General features: G+C 56.8%; 1 protein-coding gene across 2 annotated transcripts in view; it reads left to right on the forward strand.

Annotated features, from left to right (window-relative positions):
* STX1A (syntaxin 1A) overlaps nt 1-15,322 on the forward strand; it is a 94,563-nt gene extending 79,241 nt beyond the window's left edge. Inside the window, exons 6-10 of one of the 2 annotated variants that reach the window (XM_075518454.1) lie at nt 1,352-1,460; nt 11,623-11,696; nt 12,034-12,171; nt 13,882-13,992; nt 14,649-15,322. In XM_075518454.1, the coding sequence (XP_075374569.1) occupies nt 1,352-1,460; nt 11,623-11,696; nt 12,034-12,171; nt 13,882-13,992; nt 14,649-14,726 (510 nt within the window). In that variant the 3' untranslated portion in view covers nt 14,727-15,322. Of the gene's footprint in view, nt 1-1,351; nt 1,461-11,622; nt 11,697-12,033; nt 12,172-13,775; nt 13,993-14,648 lie in introns of those variants that run through there. The other variant, XM_075518452.1, reaches the window with a different exon arrangement.
* The last annotated feature ends 231 nt before the right edge of the window (nt 15,323-15,553 follow it).

The raw sequence follows: 15,553 nt of genomic DNA on the forward strand, positions 1-15,553 counted from the left end.
ATAAGCAGCCCAACTGCTCCCAAGAACAAGATGAGGGAAATGCATCCATTTTTTAATTGCAAGCAAAACTACCTCCCAACAAAGCCTTCCACAACCCTGAAGAGCAGTCCAAAGGCTTTTATGTTCTGGCAACCTGATCTAGTGGAAGATGTCCCTGCCCATGGCAGTGGGGGGTTGGACTGGGTCATCTTTGAAGGTCCCTTCCAACCCAAACCGTTCTGTGAGTCTGTGATCCTATGAAACTCCATTTCTGGCATATTGGGGAAAGGGCTTATTCAAGAGATATAAGCATTTGGATGGAGGATGCACGTGATGCTCTGTCCTGACCTTCCTGGAACATCTCCAGGGCTGTTTGTTTGCTGTGCTCAGCCTGGCAGCTAGATCAGACAGCAAGTCAGGCCCCAGTGTGGGTGCTCATGTGAGGGTGAGCTTCCCCCTTAGGGGTAGGAGCCAGCACTGGGAGGGTCAGCGTGTTCGGCTGGACCCTGGTCAGGTGTAATTCTAAGGTTTTCTGGCATGTTTCCTGGAGAACGGAAAGCAGCCTAATAAGATGAGGGTGCTCTGTGCGTGGGGGCTGACAGCTCTGCCACCCCATCCATGCTGGGCTGGCAGCTCTGCAGGCAGTCTCTCAGTTTGGGGCAGGCAGTCATCCCCTGAGTCCCTGTGGGGCTGGTGCTCGGGGGAGCCCTCCAGTGTGGGAAGGAAAAGCGGGACCATGCTTCTGGAGAGGGGACAATTACCTGGGACACCCCCTGTCCTCCTGGCTCAGTCTGTGTGCCCTGGCCCCTGGGGTCCTCCCGCCAGCTGTGCCTGTGCTCCCAGCCAGGGAGGAGGTTCGATGGCTTGGGGCATTGGGTCCCCCCAGGGCCTTTCTGCTCAACTCCAGCACTGCGAAGTGACCACCGTGGGTCCATCCTGTGCCCGTGCCAGGTCTGGCACATCGCAGCAGTGTGGCAGAGGCAGGTGGGGCTCGACACAGGGCACTGTTGTGGCCTCAGCTCTGGGCTGCTTGGGCACAAGCTGTGGTGTGGTGCAGGAGGGTGCTGCCGGCCATGACCCACGGGTCTGCCACCATCCCAGGGTGTCCTCTGGGGGCTGAAGGCTATGCTTGGGCTGGGTTTGGGCAAGGGGTGCATCCGGTCCACCCCACTGGGTCCGTGTCCCCTGCTGCCACCTGCCCCCCTTGCACTTCGTCACACTCCTTGGAGCAGCTTTTGGGCTAGAAATGCTTTTTGGGCTGCTAGAGGTGCAGGGGTGATCAGGGCTGAGCCTTCCCCCAGGTCAGGGGTGGCAGGTCTCTCCTTCCTGTGGGACCCTCACCCCCCGCTCTCTCTTCCTCTCCCCTCTGCAGCACTCGACGCTGTCACGCAAGTTTGTGGAGGTGATGTCCGAGTACAACGCCACGCAGACTGACTACCGGGAGCGCTGCAAGGGCAGGATTCAGAGGCAGCTGGAGATCAGTGAGTAAACCCGGAGGGGGAATGTAGCCAGGCTGTGCACACTGTGGGGCTGCATCCTGCACCGGCTCTCACCAGATCAGAGCTGCTCCCGCAGCTGTGCAGAGCTCCCCCATGAAAACCCAGGGGTGCATGGGGGCTGTGTGCACACCTGTGGGAGCAACCAGGACACGGCTTCTGCTGGGGGATAAACAAGTGGTGGTACCTTGCATTTCGGTGTCAAACCACATCCAGCAAAGCGCAAAAACTCTCTTCATGCTGTGTAGAGAGTGCAGAGAGCACAGGGATAGAAATTTCTTCCTTGTTTGTAGCTAATTTTGAGTTCAGAGAAGCTAGTGGGAATTCCTGACTCCTGTGTGTTGCCTTGCCTTTCCTCTGGGTGCTTTTCATCGTGGGTGAACTGAACTAAATATAAAACCAAAGAAGTGAGCTCTTGAGATGGGGGCACTCGCTGCTCCCAGCAGTTTCCCTTGCCACAGGAGGAGCACAAGCCTCGGTGCCTGCCCCAGGCATCTCCCTGGACCCAGGACGATGATGGCTCTTAGTAGCAGTAGTGGTGTCTTCTGGCCGAAGGTGAGCCCCAGGTGATACCTCTGAGGCTGTCACCACTGTGGCACTAAGACTTCCCTGCATCATCCAGAGCCCATCGCTTAGGAGAAGTCTGGTCCTGCCTGTCCACAAAACCTGCTCTCCTGTTGGTTCTTCTGGGCAATTGGTGATACCTGGTTAGTTTTAGAGAAACATGGTCATCTCCCAGCAAAGAAGAACTGTACCACCACCATAATCAGGGGAATAAGCAAGCAAGGGAGAAGTCAGGGCAAGTAGAGATTAAAAGAGATTTTTTGCAAATAATCTCATTGTCAGAGAGGCGTCATGGGCTTTTGTGCTCAAAAGGAAGGAGTCTGAAGCCCAGTCCAGTTTCTTTTTTCTCACGAACAAATGGGTGTTTTTCTTCTCTTTCATAACTCAGCATGAATAATAAGGTAGGAGATCTTTGAGTCAGAATGGTGTCCTTGATGGTCACCTGTGGGAATGTCCTTCATGAGCTGCAGATGCCTGGGAATCTGGGTGCTAGTGGGGTATGGTAGTTTCTGTGGAGGGCTAGAAGGAGACTTGGCTGTGCAAGCCTTTCCTCTGATAAGATTACTCTTTATGATGTATAATAATAATAGAAATGTTTCACACTGGCTGAATGGAAAGGTTGACTGACATGAGGCTCAACAAGAGCTTGACGTTTAATGTAAAGCAGGATGATGAGTGTGTCACTGTTCCAGCTGACTGACTCATTCGTCAACTAACATTATTATGTAGGTGATACCCAGCCACAGGGATGGCTTGTAATGTAAATAGGAATTTAAGGTATCCCTATGCCTCCCTTCTAAGAGAGTAGAAGATTTGAAGGGACCTAGCCAGGTCCTTAATTGTGTGCAGACCTGAAAAAAACCTTCCTCTTGTTTTTATGCTCCAGGATTTTGGAAGGACTCCGCCGCTTTGCTTAAATTATGCAGATATATTAAATTATACTTGTCTTCGCTCTGTCCATCCTACCAGACTGTCAGTGCCCAACAGAGCATTGGTGGGTCACAAAGAAAAGGCTGCTCAGGACTCACTATTGGTGCAGTGGTTGGGTGCAGAGCAAGCGTGCTAGTTAGTGACAGTGAGGGACCTGCTTTCCCTTCGGGATGGAGGTGTGCAGCAGATGCAGATGCAGGACGGGGTCTGTGCTGGGAAGGTACACAATCCTGTGCACAGTCCTTTGCAAAAGCTGGGTTCCTCTGTCAGGACAGTGGAAAATCTCTTCTGGCAAGAAGGCTCATCAAAAGCAACAAGCTTATTGAGGTTTTATCAGGAGTGCTTCCTGGGCAGAGGGCTCTCCTTGTCCTGGGGTGTCCCAGCCAGCACATTCAGTCCCTGCTGCTCTGGGGGCTCTTGAACAGGCTCTTTTGAACGGAGCTCAGCTGGGATGTGGCAACTGCACAAAGCTCTACAAAATCGTCAGCTCTTGTTTTCAGCTGATGAATCCAAAGATAGAAAGTGCTGGGAGCTCTGACAGCAAAGCCAGTAAATCACTCGGGTTTTGAAAGTATGAAAGCAAGGACTTCTCAGCTGCTCTGGGGAGGCTCCCCAGCACCTGGTGAGCTTCTCCGTCCTAACTGCATCTGCTTCTTGCTCTGGAAGTGGGACAGTCACAGAAGAAATGGTGATGTATAGTCACTGCCCTGGGCCATAGCCAACCCCTGGGGCTCCCCACAGTCCTCTCGGGATCTGCTCCTTCCCTTTGTGTAGGCACCGCCGTGTCTGTGTGTGCCACAGGTTGTGCCTCAGTGACCCTCGCTGTAACCCCTGCCCGTCCGGCACATGCTGAGCCCAGGACCTTGTCTGACGTGATGAAGTGGATGACGTCTCCTCTCCCACTGCTTCTGCCCCGGCCTTAATTGTTGCCCTCAACCCCCTGCTACTCACTTGCTCTGCTCCCAAACACACTGCAGATGCCATGGAGGGATCACAGGATGCACCATGTCCTGGGGTTGGTGACGGCAGGACAGATGCTCAGTGGCTGTCCTCTAGCTGGACCGTGCCTCCCCGCAGTGGTGTCCCCATGTCTGCTGCTGGGAGCCGTGCTCCCCAGGCACGAGCCTCCCCGCTGCCTGCGGTGGGAGGTGTCGCTCCTTCAGTTTTTTCCTCTCTGTTCCGTCCATTATGAGAAATGACATCTTAAATCTAATTAGGTTTTGCTCCCAGCGAAATTGGATTTGAGGCTTGGAGGAGCTTTCTGTGGTGGGTGTGCAGCTTTGAAGCCATGGAAGGTGCTGCACAGACACTGCTTGTTTTTATGAACAGTTTTGTTATGTGCAAGACCGAGGAGCCAAAAATAAAGCATCTGCTGTCTCCAAAGGCACTGCTAGAATTAATCAGCCCCCGTCCCACTGTGTGAGACCAGGTTAATTGATGTGCAGAAAGGCAAGCTGTGGATGCATCCCAAGCTGCCCCTGAGCCAGGAGAGTCTGGGGGTTGCTCCAGCCCCAGCGGGCTCCTCTGGGCAGCCCTGGGTGGTCCTGGAGCCCCCGGTGCTGAGATGGGGATTCCTGTTTAGGAATTCCTGTTTAGGATTCCTGTGACACTTTCATCTCAGGAATGACCACAGGATTTATCTGAGCTAAAAATGTCTCGTTGGGTGGAAATGCCTGCACGGTGCTGGAAGTTGGCCCCTGCAGCCCCCCTGCTCTGAGCAGAAGGGGTCCTTAGGGACAGGGAGGCGGGTGGCAGTTTGTGATGTGCTGAGCAAGCTTTTATAGCTGAAGTCTGCTCATCCCAACACCACCACAGGCAGTGCTAGACCTGTCTGAGCTGGGGGACGGCTAACTGGGTCGGGTCACTTGTACCCGTTACCTGTACACGCACGGGCAGACAGGGCAGCGTTATCCATCTCTCCATGAGTTGTATGGATTTGTATCTAATGAGAGCTTGAAAGCCAGATCCAGACAGAGGATCCCAGCCTTGGGAAGGTGCCTTGTCCTCGGTGTTTCCAACCTGAGCCCTAGCTGTTGCTCTGTGTGTGCTCGTGCAGCTCTGCTGCCAGGAGGAGGGATGCTGTGAGCCGAAGGAGCACAGCTGAGCCATTACAGTTAATTCAGCCATGGCATCTTTGACTTCCACAGCCCCGAGGTGCCTGAAGTCTTCCCTATTTATAGAGCGTCTGGCATGCAGAATTTAGCAAACTGGCATTTGGCGTCAGCTGGGTGATGGGTGTGAGCTGTGGCACTGGAGGCTTCCCTGAGAGCTTCCCCAGGGTCCTGCATGCCCTGATGGAGCTGCTTCTGCCCCATCCCCTGGGAGCTGGTCGATGGGGGTGGTCACTCCATCCAGCTGGGCATCGCAGGGCCAAGGACTGTGCAGTGGCCTTGAGGTGGAAAGTCTCCTCGGTGGCTTCATGTCTCTGCCTGCCCCAGAGCTTCTGATTGCCCTGCTGCACCATGACCTGTGCATCATCTCTCACTGTTCTCTGCTTGCCAGCTCAGGGCTGAGTTTGCTTCTCCCTCTGTGCTGCAGCTCCCAGCGATGCTCTGTGCTGCTTTGTCATTGGCAGAGCTTCTTCTCCCCAGGAAACTTTAATTTCTAGAGATACCAAGTAAGAGGCAGATGTACTCTGGAGCTCTCTGGGGAGGCAGAGGTCCAGTTCTCATGATTTTCCAGTGTTTTGCCAAGTTTCAGGGCACGTGTTTTCCCCCAGGCTCTTCTCCCTTTGTGGGCACCTTGCATTGACTCAGTCCTTTCATTCCCATTTGTGGCTGTGCAGTAGCTGTGTGGTGATGTGGGCAGCAGATCACGCAAGTATCTAGCACACTTTCATCTGATTTTATTGCTGTTGAGGAGCTAACGGCAGCCTTTCCAAACCAGGAAACCTAGCCAGAAGGCGGTGGACTTGCTGGGAAGTCCTCTGGGGTCCTGCAGGTTGGAGTTTTGGCAAGCATTGTGCTGGACAGCGTGGGCGAGATGCAGCCTCCAGGCCTTATGCTTTGGCTCAGCATTAAAGCAAGCTCTTCCTGACCAACTATAGCCTTTGGCCAAGCCTGCACTGGCTGGCCAGTTATTAATCCATGTGATGTTTCATCCTTCACCTTGCTGCAGCTTTTACCAGCCCCATGCTCTGCAACAGGGGAATGGGGCAGCAAGGAGGTGGTGAGAGCTGAGATGAGAACCATGTATCCTGCATCCCATCCCACCTCTGCCTGTGAGAGACATGGCATCTCCTGGAGCTGATCCCACTGCTTGCCCTCAGAGCTGTCTCTAGGGCTTGAATTGGGCAGAGCAAGTAGCCCTTGATGCACCGCGCCTGGCACGCTCCTCTTTGTCACTGTGCCAGTGACTGCTCAGAGTTGAGCCACAGTCAACAGGAGGGTTTGTAAAGTTGTGCTGTTCGAGCCCTTGTTCTCCCTTCATGGAACCAGGGCAGTTTCAGCTGAGAGCAAGGAGCCAACAGGCAGGAAGAGCTGGCAAGTAGGTGTCGCGGGTCACCCTTGGTGGGAGTGATGCTGTGTCATCCTAAAACATGTAATGGTGTCTGGAATGGGCTGCGGACCCTTCCCAGAGCTGGGGAAGGTGGGGAGGATGAACAACCTAAGGGGACGTTGGCATTATGCAGCTCCTTAGACCTGTGAGTGCACAGGTGGCAGAGCTCAGCCTTCACCTGCAGCTATGAGCAGGCTGCATTGAGCTCACATGGGGTACAGACAGGGGATCAGGTTGTTCTCTTGCTGCAAAGCAGCAGCTTCTCAGGGCTTTAGGGGCACTAACAGGTCTTAGTTGTCTAGACCAGCCTCACACGGGACTTCTACGTCTGCCCGTAGGTCCAGGAGCTGCGTAAGATCAAGCCTGTGCCACCCAGCCCATATCCGAGCCGTGCTGCAGACGTACCTGTCTTCAGCCCCAACTCTGGCCTTGTTCCTGGGTGGGCTCAGGTCTACATTCAAGATAGCTTGTCTCCAGCCCTGTCTCCTGGGACTTTGGATCTTTGTTGTAATCATGTCATAGGATCATGGACTTGCAGAGTGGTTTAGGTTGGAAGGGACCTTCAAAGATCATCCAGTGCAACCCCCCTTCCGTGGGCAGGGACATCTTCCACTAGACCAGGTTGCTCAAAGCCCCGTCCAACCTGGCCTTGAACACTTTCAGGGATCGGACATCCACAGCTTCTCTGAGCAAACTGTTCCAGTGTCCCCAGTCCTTTTCTGGCCATGTCTCCTGGAAGGACCCTGGCCCTACATTGTAGCTTTGTCTCCAGTCCTGCCTCCAGCTTCTTCTCCTGTTGCTCCTGATAGGACTCTTTGGAGCTACCCCAGACCTGATTTCACAGCTTGTGTTGTCTGGCCCTGCTGGTGGACACCATTCTCAGCATCCTGCTCACATGCTGTGGGATGCGTGCCAGCTTGGTGAGGGCCCTGCATGTGCTAGGGCCACACTGTCTCCTGGCTTAGCCTGCCCCCAACCCCAGAGGATCCCCACTCCTGCTCTGTGAAGGGATGGCTTCTGCTGTGGGGCAGGGTTCCCTATCGTCTGGCTCCAGCTGCTTCTCTTTGGGGCTGCAGACCAAGCACAGAGGAGCAGGTTGTGGCTCCTCTCCCTCTCAGGTTCTTGGTGCTAATGTCTCACACGTGGATCATCTCTCTGCTGCGTTAGGCAAGTCCCTTTTCTTCCTTTTTATAAGCTTTATTGTACTTTTTAAAGATGTTCTTAAGGTCTGCACTGTTCATTATTTGGTCTCCTTGCAGTATGCAGCTGGATTTGAAGATGTACTCCATTTGCAGAGGAGAAGCGATGAGCTGTGGGTTGGGCTCCCCGCTGAGCCACTCAGCTGAATTCCTCCCTCCAGCCCCTGGTACCACGGGAGGGGAGCAGGCTCATTTGAGGTTCCTCGTTCTGTCGAAGGCAACTTGCTTGTCCCCCAAGAGTTACAGGAGTAGAAACTGCTGCTGGGAGAGCCCGAGGCTGGGAGACTTGGCAGTGCTGCCCTGGTGCTCTCCCTGCACCATCTGGGCCACCATTCTCTGTGTCTCTTTGCTCTCCCTGTTGAGTGTGTGGTCTCAGGGAGGTCTGGGTGCTCCAGTTCCCACACAGCACCACAGCTTGCTGTGACCTGGACCAGTGGCCCAGGAGCCATCCTGTTACCTTGAAAGCTCGGTGTCCGGACACAGCAGGGCTGAGCTCATCCCATTTTGGTCTCTTCCCATGCATCCTGGGCTGCCTGTCCCAAGCTCCTGTCAGACAGCCCTGGGTGTGCTAGGAACAGTGCCGGCTCCTGGAGGGTCTGTGCCCTGGATCCCTGCTGCAAGAGCCAACTGGGCCATGCTTGCTGTGTCACTGAGCCATTCCTATCAGTTATTAAAATAAAAATCCCATTAGCTTTTTAGATTATGAGATATTAGTCACATAAATAATAGAGGAATTCCTTCCTGGCTGTGGGAAGTTAACTTGCAGAGAAAGTGTTTCATTTCAAGAAAAACAATAGAAGAAAAATTTTATTTTAAGGAATTTCCATTTTTGCTTCCTGGCCACTGTTTTTTCTCGTGTTCTTTTTTTTATTTTCTATTTCTCTTCCAACTGTAACCATTTTTCAGACACCCCAGCAAATGTCTCCTTCTCTTGTGCCACTTGTCGATAACAGTTCCATGTTGCTTTCAGAAGCCCCATGAGCTCCAGTCTGCAGCTCTCAGCTCCTGCTCTCTCCTGCAATGTCCCGTCTGTGCTGGTTGCTGTGGAAAACCTGTTGCAGGTGCTGGGGGAGCTGCTGTGCTGAATCCAGCCCTGCCTGACACAACTGGGATGGATGACACAGGCTTCAGACATCCCCTCTCAGGTGCCAGGCCCCTTCATAACCCTGTATGTAGGCTCTGTCGCCTGTGCTCAGGGCACTGTCACAGCCCTCTAGCTAGTCCTGCTCCTTGGAGGCCTTTGGGAGAGCTGCTCCCCTCAGCTGCTGTCCCTTCAGCCCACTCCTTGCTTCCTTGCCTGAGTTCCCAGGAGGAGAAACAGATCTGGTGCAAGCAGCAAGGAGCCATGCAACACTCTCACTGCCAGGTGAGGAGGTGCAGGCATGAGGGAGATCAGGAGAATGATCCCAGCTGCCTGCTACACGTCTTGAAATGTGCCCTCCAGCCTCCCAGAGCTCCAGTTCCCAGACGGTGTTTGCAAGGGACCCCAGCACATTTCTGCACCCTGCCACCCTTCTGGTCTTGGTGCTCTGTTTATCACGTGGCCCAGAAAGCACCCAGAAAGCTTTGTTACCTGCTTTTGATGAGGAGGCTGCACATTCCTGGCCCAGCCATGGATGTAAACCCTGTTGGTCTGGTGAGAAATCAGAGCTGATGAGCATTAGCAGATAACAAAGCCTTTGTACTGCAGTCTCCTGCTCGTCGGGTGTGTGTGTTTTTGTTCCTTCTCCCTTCATTCAGCCTCCTGGTGCCAGGAGACAGCAAACAACCTCCACGTGGAGCTGGTAACACTACCCAGAGCCTGCAGGCTCCCATGTGTTCCTGGCTGCCATCACCACCAATATCTGCTGATATGGCATCGTTTTCCTGAGGCGAAGCCAGAAATGCGCTTTCCCATCACTCAGAGTGCCCATGTGTGTGGGGCCCCAGCAAGGAACAGAGCACAGGAGCTTTGGGTGCTCTTCTTGTTTCTGCATCTCAGGGCACGAAAATAATAGACTCCAACCCAACTCCACCATAGAGTGGTTTGGGTTGGAAGAGGCTTTCAAAGACCATCCAGTCCAACTCCCCTGCCATGGGCAGGGACATCTTCCACTAATCAGGTTGCTCAAAGCCCCATCCAACCTGACCTTGAACACTTCCAGGGATGGGGCATCCACAGCTTCAGTGGGCAACCTGTGCCAGTGTCTCACCACCCTCATCGTAAAACATTTCTTCCCTATGTCCAACCTGACCCCACCCTCGTTCAGACCCCTTGTCCTGTCACTGCAGGCCCTGGTCAAAAGTCTCTCTCCCTCTTTCCTACAAGCCCCCTTTAAGTACTGAGCAGCCGCAGTAAGGTCTCCCCGGAGCTGTCTCTTCTCCAGGCTGCACAACCCCAACTCTGTCAGCCTTTCTCCATAGCAGAGGTGTCCCAGCCCTCGGACCATTTTGGTGGCCTCCTCTGGACCCGCTCTACCAGGTCCATGTCTGTCGTGCTGGGGACCCCAGAGCTGGACGTAGTGCTCCAGGGGGGTCTTGGGAGAGGGGAGCAGAGGGGGAGCATCCCCTCCCTCGACCTGTTGGCCATGCTGCTGGTGAAGCAGCTGAGGAGATGCTTGGCTTTCTGGACTGCAAGTTCACATTGCCGGCTCATGTCCCACCACTATCCCACAGTCCTTCTCTGCAGGGCTGCTCTCCATCCATCCCCTGGTCTGTGCTGGTAATGGGGATTGCCCTGACCCAGGTGCAGGACCTTGCAAAGAAAGAGACATATAATGAAGCGTGGAGGTGTACTTGGAGGAACTGCCCAGGCAGGGTGGCAGCATGGCTGGTGGGCCGGGCCCCCTGCAGTGCTCCCTGGGGCACTGACACACTTGTGGTGAAGGTCTGGACTGCGTTCAAGGTTTCGAGCACCTCCTCGGTCTGAGCCCCTAGTGCAGCATTGTTGAAAGCAGGGAGTGGGCTGTCCCTGTGCTCTGCCACGTCTCCTCCATTCCCCTGTTCAGAGGTGCCCTGGAATCATCCTGGAGGATGTTATTGTCCCTATCGTCCCTCACAGAGCCTGTGGGCAGCGTGGTGGTGGTGGTGGTGGTGGTGGGGGCACCAATACCAGACCCCAGCCCTTCCCTGCCTGCCATTCTACTGGTTTTGGATTTGTTGGGCTTGGTAAAGTTGCTTTGTTATCTGCTCCTGCCCACCCCCATTCGCTTCTGATCACACCGGTGGGATGTCTCCTGCCCTCTCTGCAGGTGTGACCTGCTCCTTCTCCCCCTCCCTGCTCCCACTGGGCATCCCCAGCAAAAGCCTGCCTGGCACCGTTGTCTCAGTTTAGCACTATAATTTCATGGGTCCTACCTGGCCGTTAACCTGAAGAACACACTGCGATTGATGGTGGGGGATCAGTGTAACCCACAGAGTGATTAATATCTCTCTCCTCTGTAGCACTGTGGAGTATGTCCATGGGGAGGGGAGGGCAACCATGCACAATGGGTGAATTGCTCCCAAAAGAGCTGTGGGGCTGAAGGTACCACCCTGAGGCCAAGGAGGAGGGCTGCGTCGCAGGGGGAAGGATGGAGCCTGGTTTCTGTTACGCAGCTGCAGGTCTAAAACTCGGGCAGTCCAGTGACTGCAGCAGTGCCTGCCAGGCCAGCAAGCCCTGCTGAGCCCAGTGTCCTCATGGTCTTGAACTGGCTCAGGATGGGGTTCTGACCCGCAGGAATGGGCAACTTGACCAGGAGGGATAGATGGGCTTTCCTGGGTGAGCTGGTCCAAGCTGGCAGCTTGACCCCCTTAAAAAGAGGGGTTGCAGGGCTGGCACAGAGCCTGGCTCTGGGATGGCATCCCCTCGAACTGCCCAGTGCACTCTCGGGGTTGGAAGCTTTGCTCTGCTCCACTCTCAGAGCCCTGCGGTAGGGCTGCGGGACCCATGGTGGGGACAAAGGACTCACAGCTGACTCGTGTTGTGTCGCTTGCAGCTGGCAGGACCACCACCAGCGAGGAGCTGGAGGACATGTTGGAGAGTGGCAACCCAGCCATCTTCTCCTCTGGGGTAAGCACCGCATGTCAGCCCTGGTCCAAGCCGGGCGCGGGCAAAAGCCGAGCCAGCCCCCTCATCCCAGGGGGGTTGGCTGGTGGACGTGCTGCCACAGCGGCCCCAGTATAGGAGTGATGAGCACAGCCCATGCAGAAGGTGGGACCTGGGTGCTCAGGTCTGGCCTGAGGATGCTGCCTGAGCAGGGGCTGCATCCTGGCCGGAGGGTGGGGGTTTGCTGCAAACTGCCTGGCTGGGGTGGCTGGAGGGGCTCCTGCTCTTTCCTCTCTTGGTGGCCCTAACCCAGACATCTGAGGAGGTAAGCACGGTGCTCAGTGGCCCTGTCTTCTTGCAGATCATTATGGATTCAAACATCACCAAGCAGGCACTGAATGAGATTGAGACACGGCACAGTGAGATCATCAAACTGGAGAACAGCATCCGAGAGCTGCACGACATGTTCATGGACATGGCCATGCTGGTGGAGAGCCAGGTAGGGAGACACTGCAGCCCAGTGGCCAGCTCACCTGGGAGGTTGGAGGGGGATGGGGCTGCCAGCCGGTCCCCTGCCTGGGTGGGTGCTGAGGAGAAAAATGGCGTCTGGGGCCAACGCGGCTCCCACAGGGGCTGAGCTGGGCTCCCCAGGGCCAGAGCCACCCACTGTGTGCCCCAGGTGGGAGGTGTGGTGATGGGCTCTGGAGAAGGGCAGTGGGTGGCTGCCACACAGGTAATGTCTCCATCTCCCCCGGAGCGCTGGGCCCTGCTGGGCAAGTTCAGGGTGCTGCCAGCCTTGGTGGTCCTGCCAGGCCGCCCCTGGCTGTGCCACCAGCCCACGGCACCTGGTCCTTCAGCCGGGCATGTGCTCTGGTGTCTCTGCTCACCCCCACCTTCTTGCCTGCCATGCTGCCGTGGCCTGAGGAGACATCAGTGGCAGGTAAAGCCTCGCCGAGCCCTTACCGGTGCTGCATGCTCTGCTCTGCATGGCTGCGCCCTGCATGTCTGCGGCTCTCGCGTGGTGCCAGGGCCTGCCCATGGCAGGCAGGTGAGGGTGGCTGTGGCATGGCGGCATTGGTGGCCTGTCTGTCTGCCTTGGGGGACAGATCTGGGGGATTTGCAGAGCCCTGCCCCAGTCTAAGGGCTAGACTGTGCCAGCACCCTGCATTGCCCTGTGGGGTGGGAGGCTCCAAGCTGCTCGCACCAGGAGCAGAGGGGGTGCCAGGCTGGCAGCAGTGCTGGCAGCTGCCTGCTCTGCCCCAGGTATGGCACAGGTGGGAAGGAGAAGCAGCAGCTTTAGGCAATGCCGCCAGGCTGGCATGGGACAGGGGCAGCAGGGAGCCTGGTGGGGGTCAGTGCTTGGGTGGGGGGGGGAGGGGGGCGTGCAAGGCTAGTCCTCCCCGTGGTCTCCAGTGTTAGGCTGAGAAATGAGCATTGCAGAGCCATGGAGGGCACTGGGCTTTGAGCTGGGGCTCTGCCAGCCCTGTTGGTCATATGAACTGTCAGACTCTGTCTCCAGCTGCTGCAGGACCTGGCTGCTTCCCTGTGCAGTCAGGAGGGGGCCAAAGGAGGCGGGTAGGGGGGTAGCTCTCCCCAGTCTGTATCCCCACATCTGCATGAGCCACATCCCCAGCCCACCCCTGCAGCCCCGGGGGCAGAGCGGGGCAGGAGTCCCTGCAGGGCCCAGTGGTCCGGCCTCGCCAGCCTTGCTCCGGGGCCTTCTATTCTTGGCAGGGTGCTTGTGCAGATCAGGGTGGTCATCCTTGCATTTGTGTGACTTCATGAGCACCCCACGTGGCACTGCTGATGCTGTCCTTGCTCCCCCACCATGCCTCCGGTTTCAGCAGCGTGCAGCACAGTATCAGTGTAGATCCTGTTGTGGCTTTGATGTCACCGGAGACACCAGACAGGGTGGCCACCAGGCCAGGACCAGGCTGGGGAACCCCCTTGACCCTCACCCTTGCTTGCCTCCCTGCTGGGATGTGCACAGAGGTCCCAGCCCTCTGGGACAGAGCCCGTCGTCCAGAGCCCCCACCCCAGGGCACCCTGGGGCACCCACTGCCTGCAGGTAACTGATGGTGTCTCTCTCCCTCTCCTGTGCAGGGCTGCTGTGCAGGGTGACATCCACATGGTGCCGGGGAGCAGCAGAGCAGGAAGGAGCTCATGTCTGTGTGCGCATGGGCGCATGGGCTCTGTCCCCACTCTGCAGGGTGAGATGATCGACCGCATTGAGTACAACGTGGAGCACTCGGTGGACTATGTGGAGCGGGCTGTGTCTGACACCAAAAAAGCGGTGAAGTACCAGAGCAAAGCCAGACGGGTGAGTCATGGCACTGGCTGGGGCCCATCTTCCCGTGCCTACACTGCTGACACCTCCATCCCAGGGGAAGGTCCCTGCCTGCCCCACTGCCTGCACAGAGGAGTGGGCAGCATGGCACAGCCTCACGAGTGCCTGGGCACTGCTTTACCCCCCACCACTGGGTGCAGCACAGGTCCCACTGGTGGCACCAGCTGAGGCAGAGCTCCCTGGCACAGGTTGCATGAGTGCTGATGACAAGCCATGGGGCAGGGGTGCTGCCTGTGGGGAAAAGGGACAGGAGGGACCCTGTGGGCCAGGCCTCCTGTGAGAGCCACGTCCCTTGCCAAAAAAAAGTAGAGAAAAGGCATGGTCCAGCTCTGACCCTGAGCACCCTGAGTCCCAGTCCCCACACCTGGTCCCGTAGCAGCTCAGCAGCTTGGGGACCCAGGGGCCACCAGCTCAGCTCTGCCAGCCCAGGGCTGAAGGGGGAGCTGGGGTGCCAATCCCTGCCCCAGGGCTGCTGGAGCCCCTCTGGGTCCCATGGTGCTGCTCAGAGCCCACCACAGGCAAACAGGAAAAGGGCAGATCTCAGCCCTCAGCTCTCAGGGCCAGCCTGCCCCCAACACTCACGGTCCCCTCTCCCCTCTCTCCCTGCCGGTGCTGGAACACCTGAGCAGAAGAAGATCATGATCATAATCTGCTGCGTGATCCTGGGTATCGTCATTGCCTCCACCTTCGGCGGCATTTTCGGCTAGACTCACCCCACAGGACTGTTTTGTGTGCGATGGATGGAGCCACGCGTGCCACGGGGCCGCAGCCACACCGGAGCAAACCACGCAGCCCTGGAGCCTCCCAGCAGCATTTCAGTTTCTAATGCATGGTTGTTTGTGATGCTGTGTGTGCAGTGCGTCTGTGTGGAGGGAGCGCCGGCCCCGGGGCGCAGGCAGGGTGCAGGGGACAGTGATGGGCGCAAGGGGGACCCTGGGGGGGGAACCCAAGCTCTCATCACCGCTCCAGCCTGGGTGGCTGGCTGGGACCAGGTGGGGACAGAGGTGCCCTTGGGCCCTGCTACTCCTCCTGTGCTGGGCAGCCTGTGTTAGTGACAGCCAAGGATGAGGAGGGACCAGTGAAGGGTGTTAGGAGTCCTCAGGAGCACAGTGCCCAGTCAACATCCCCCAGCTTCGCCATCACCTCCAGCCAGAGCACTCATGTCTGTCAGCCACGTCTGTGCTTGCAAACACCTTTCCTTGAGCTGCTTCTCTCACGGGGCCCTTCCCCAGGGGTGTGCTCTGCCAGGCCCTGCCTCCCCCATCCCGGCCTGTCCTATGGTTGTGCCTGGCTGCAGAGCCCCATCCCTAGGCGAGCCCTCACCCCAGTGTGGGTGCCAGGGGCTAGACATGCTGCTGCTGGTGGTGGGTGCCTGATGGAGCAGTGTGGGATGAGGAACTGCTGCTTGGGGCCATCACAATTGCTTGGGGATGGGGACAGGTCACGTGAGGACCTGTGCTGCACTCTGGTGCTGGCCCAGCAGGGCAGGAGGGCACAGGTACTTTAAGGCCAGCATGCTTCACTGGCCGCTCAC

This window comes from Mycteria americana, chromosome 15, assembly GCF_035582795.1.
Source record: "Mycteria americana isolate JAX WOST 10 ecotype Jacksonville Zoo and Gardens chromosome 15, USCA_MyAme_1.0, whole genome shotgun sequence".
NCBI classification, from domain to species: Eukaryota; Metazoa; Chordata; class Aves; order Ciconiiformes; family Ciconiidae; genus Mycteria; species Mycteria americana.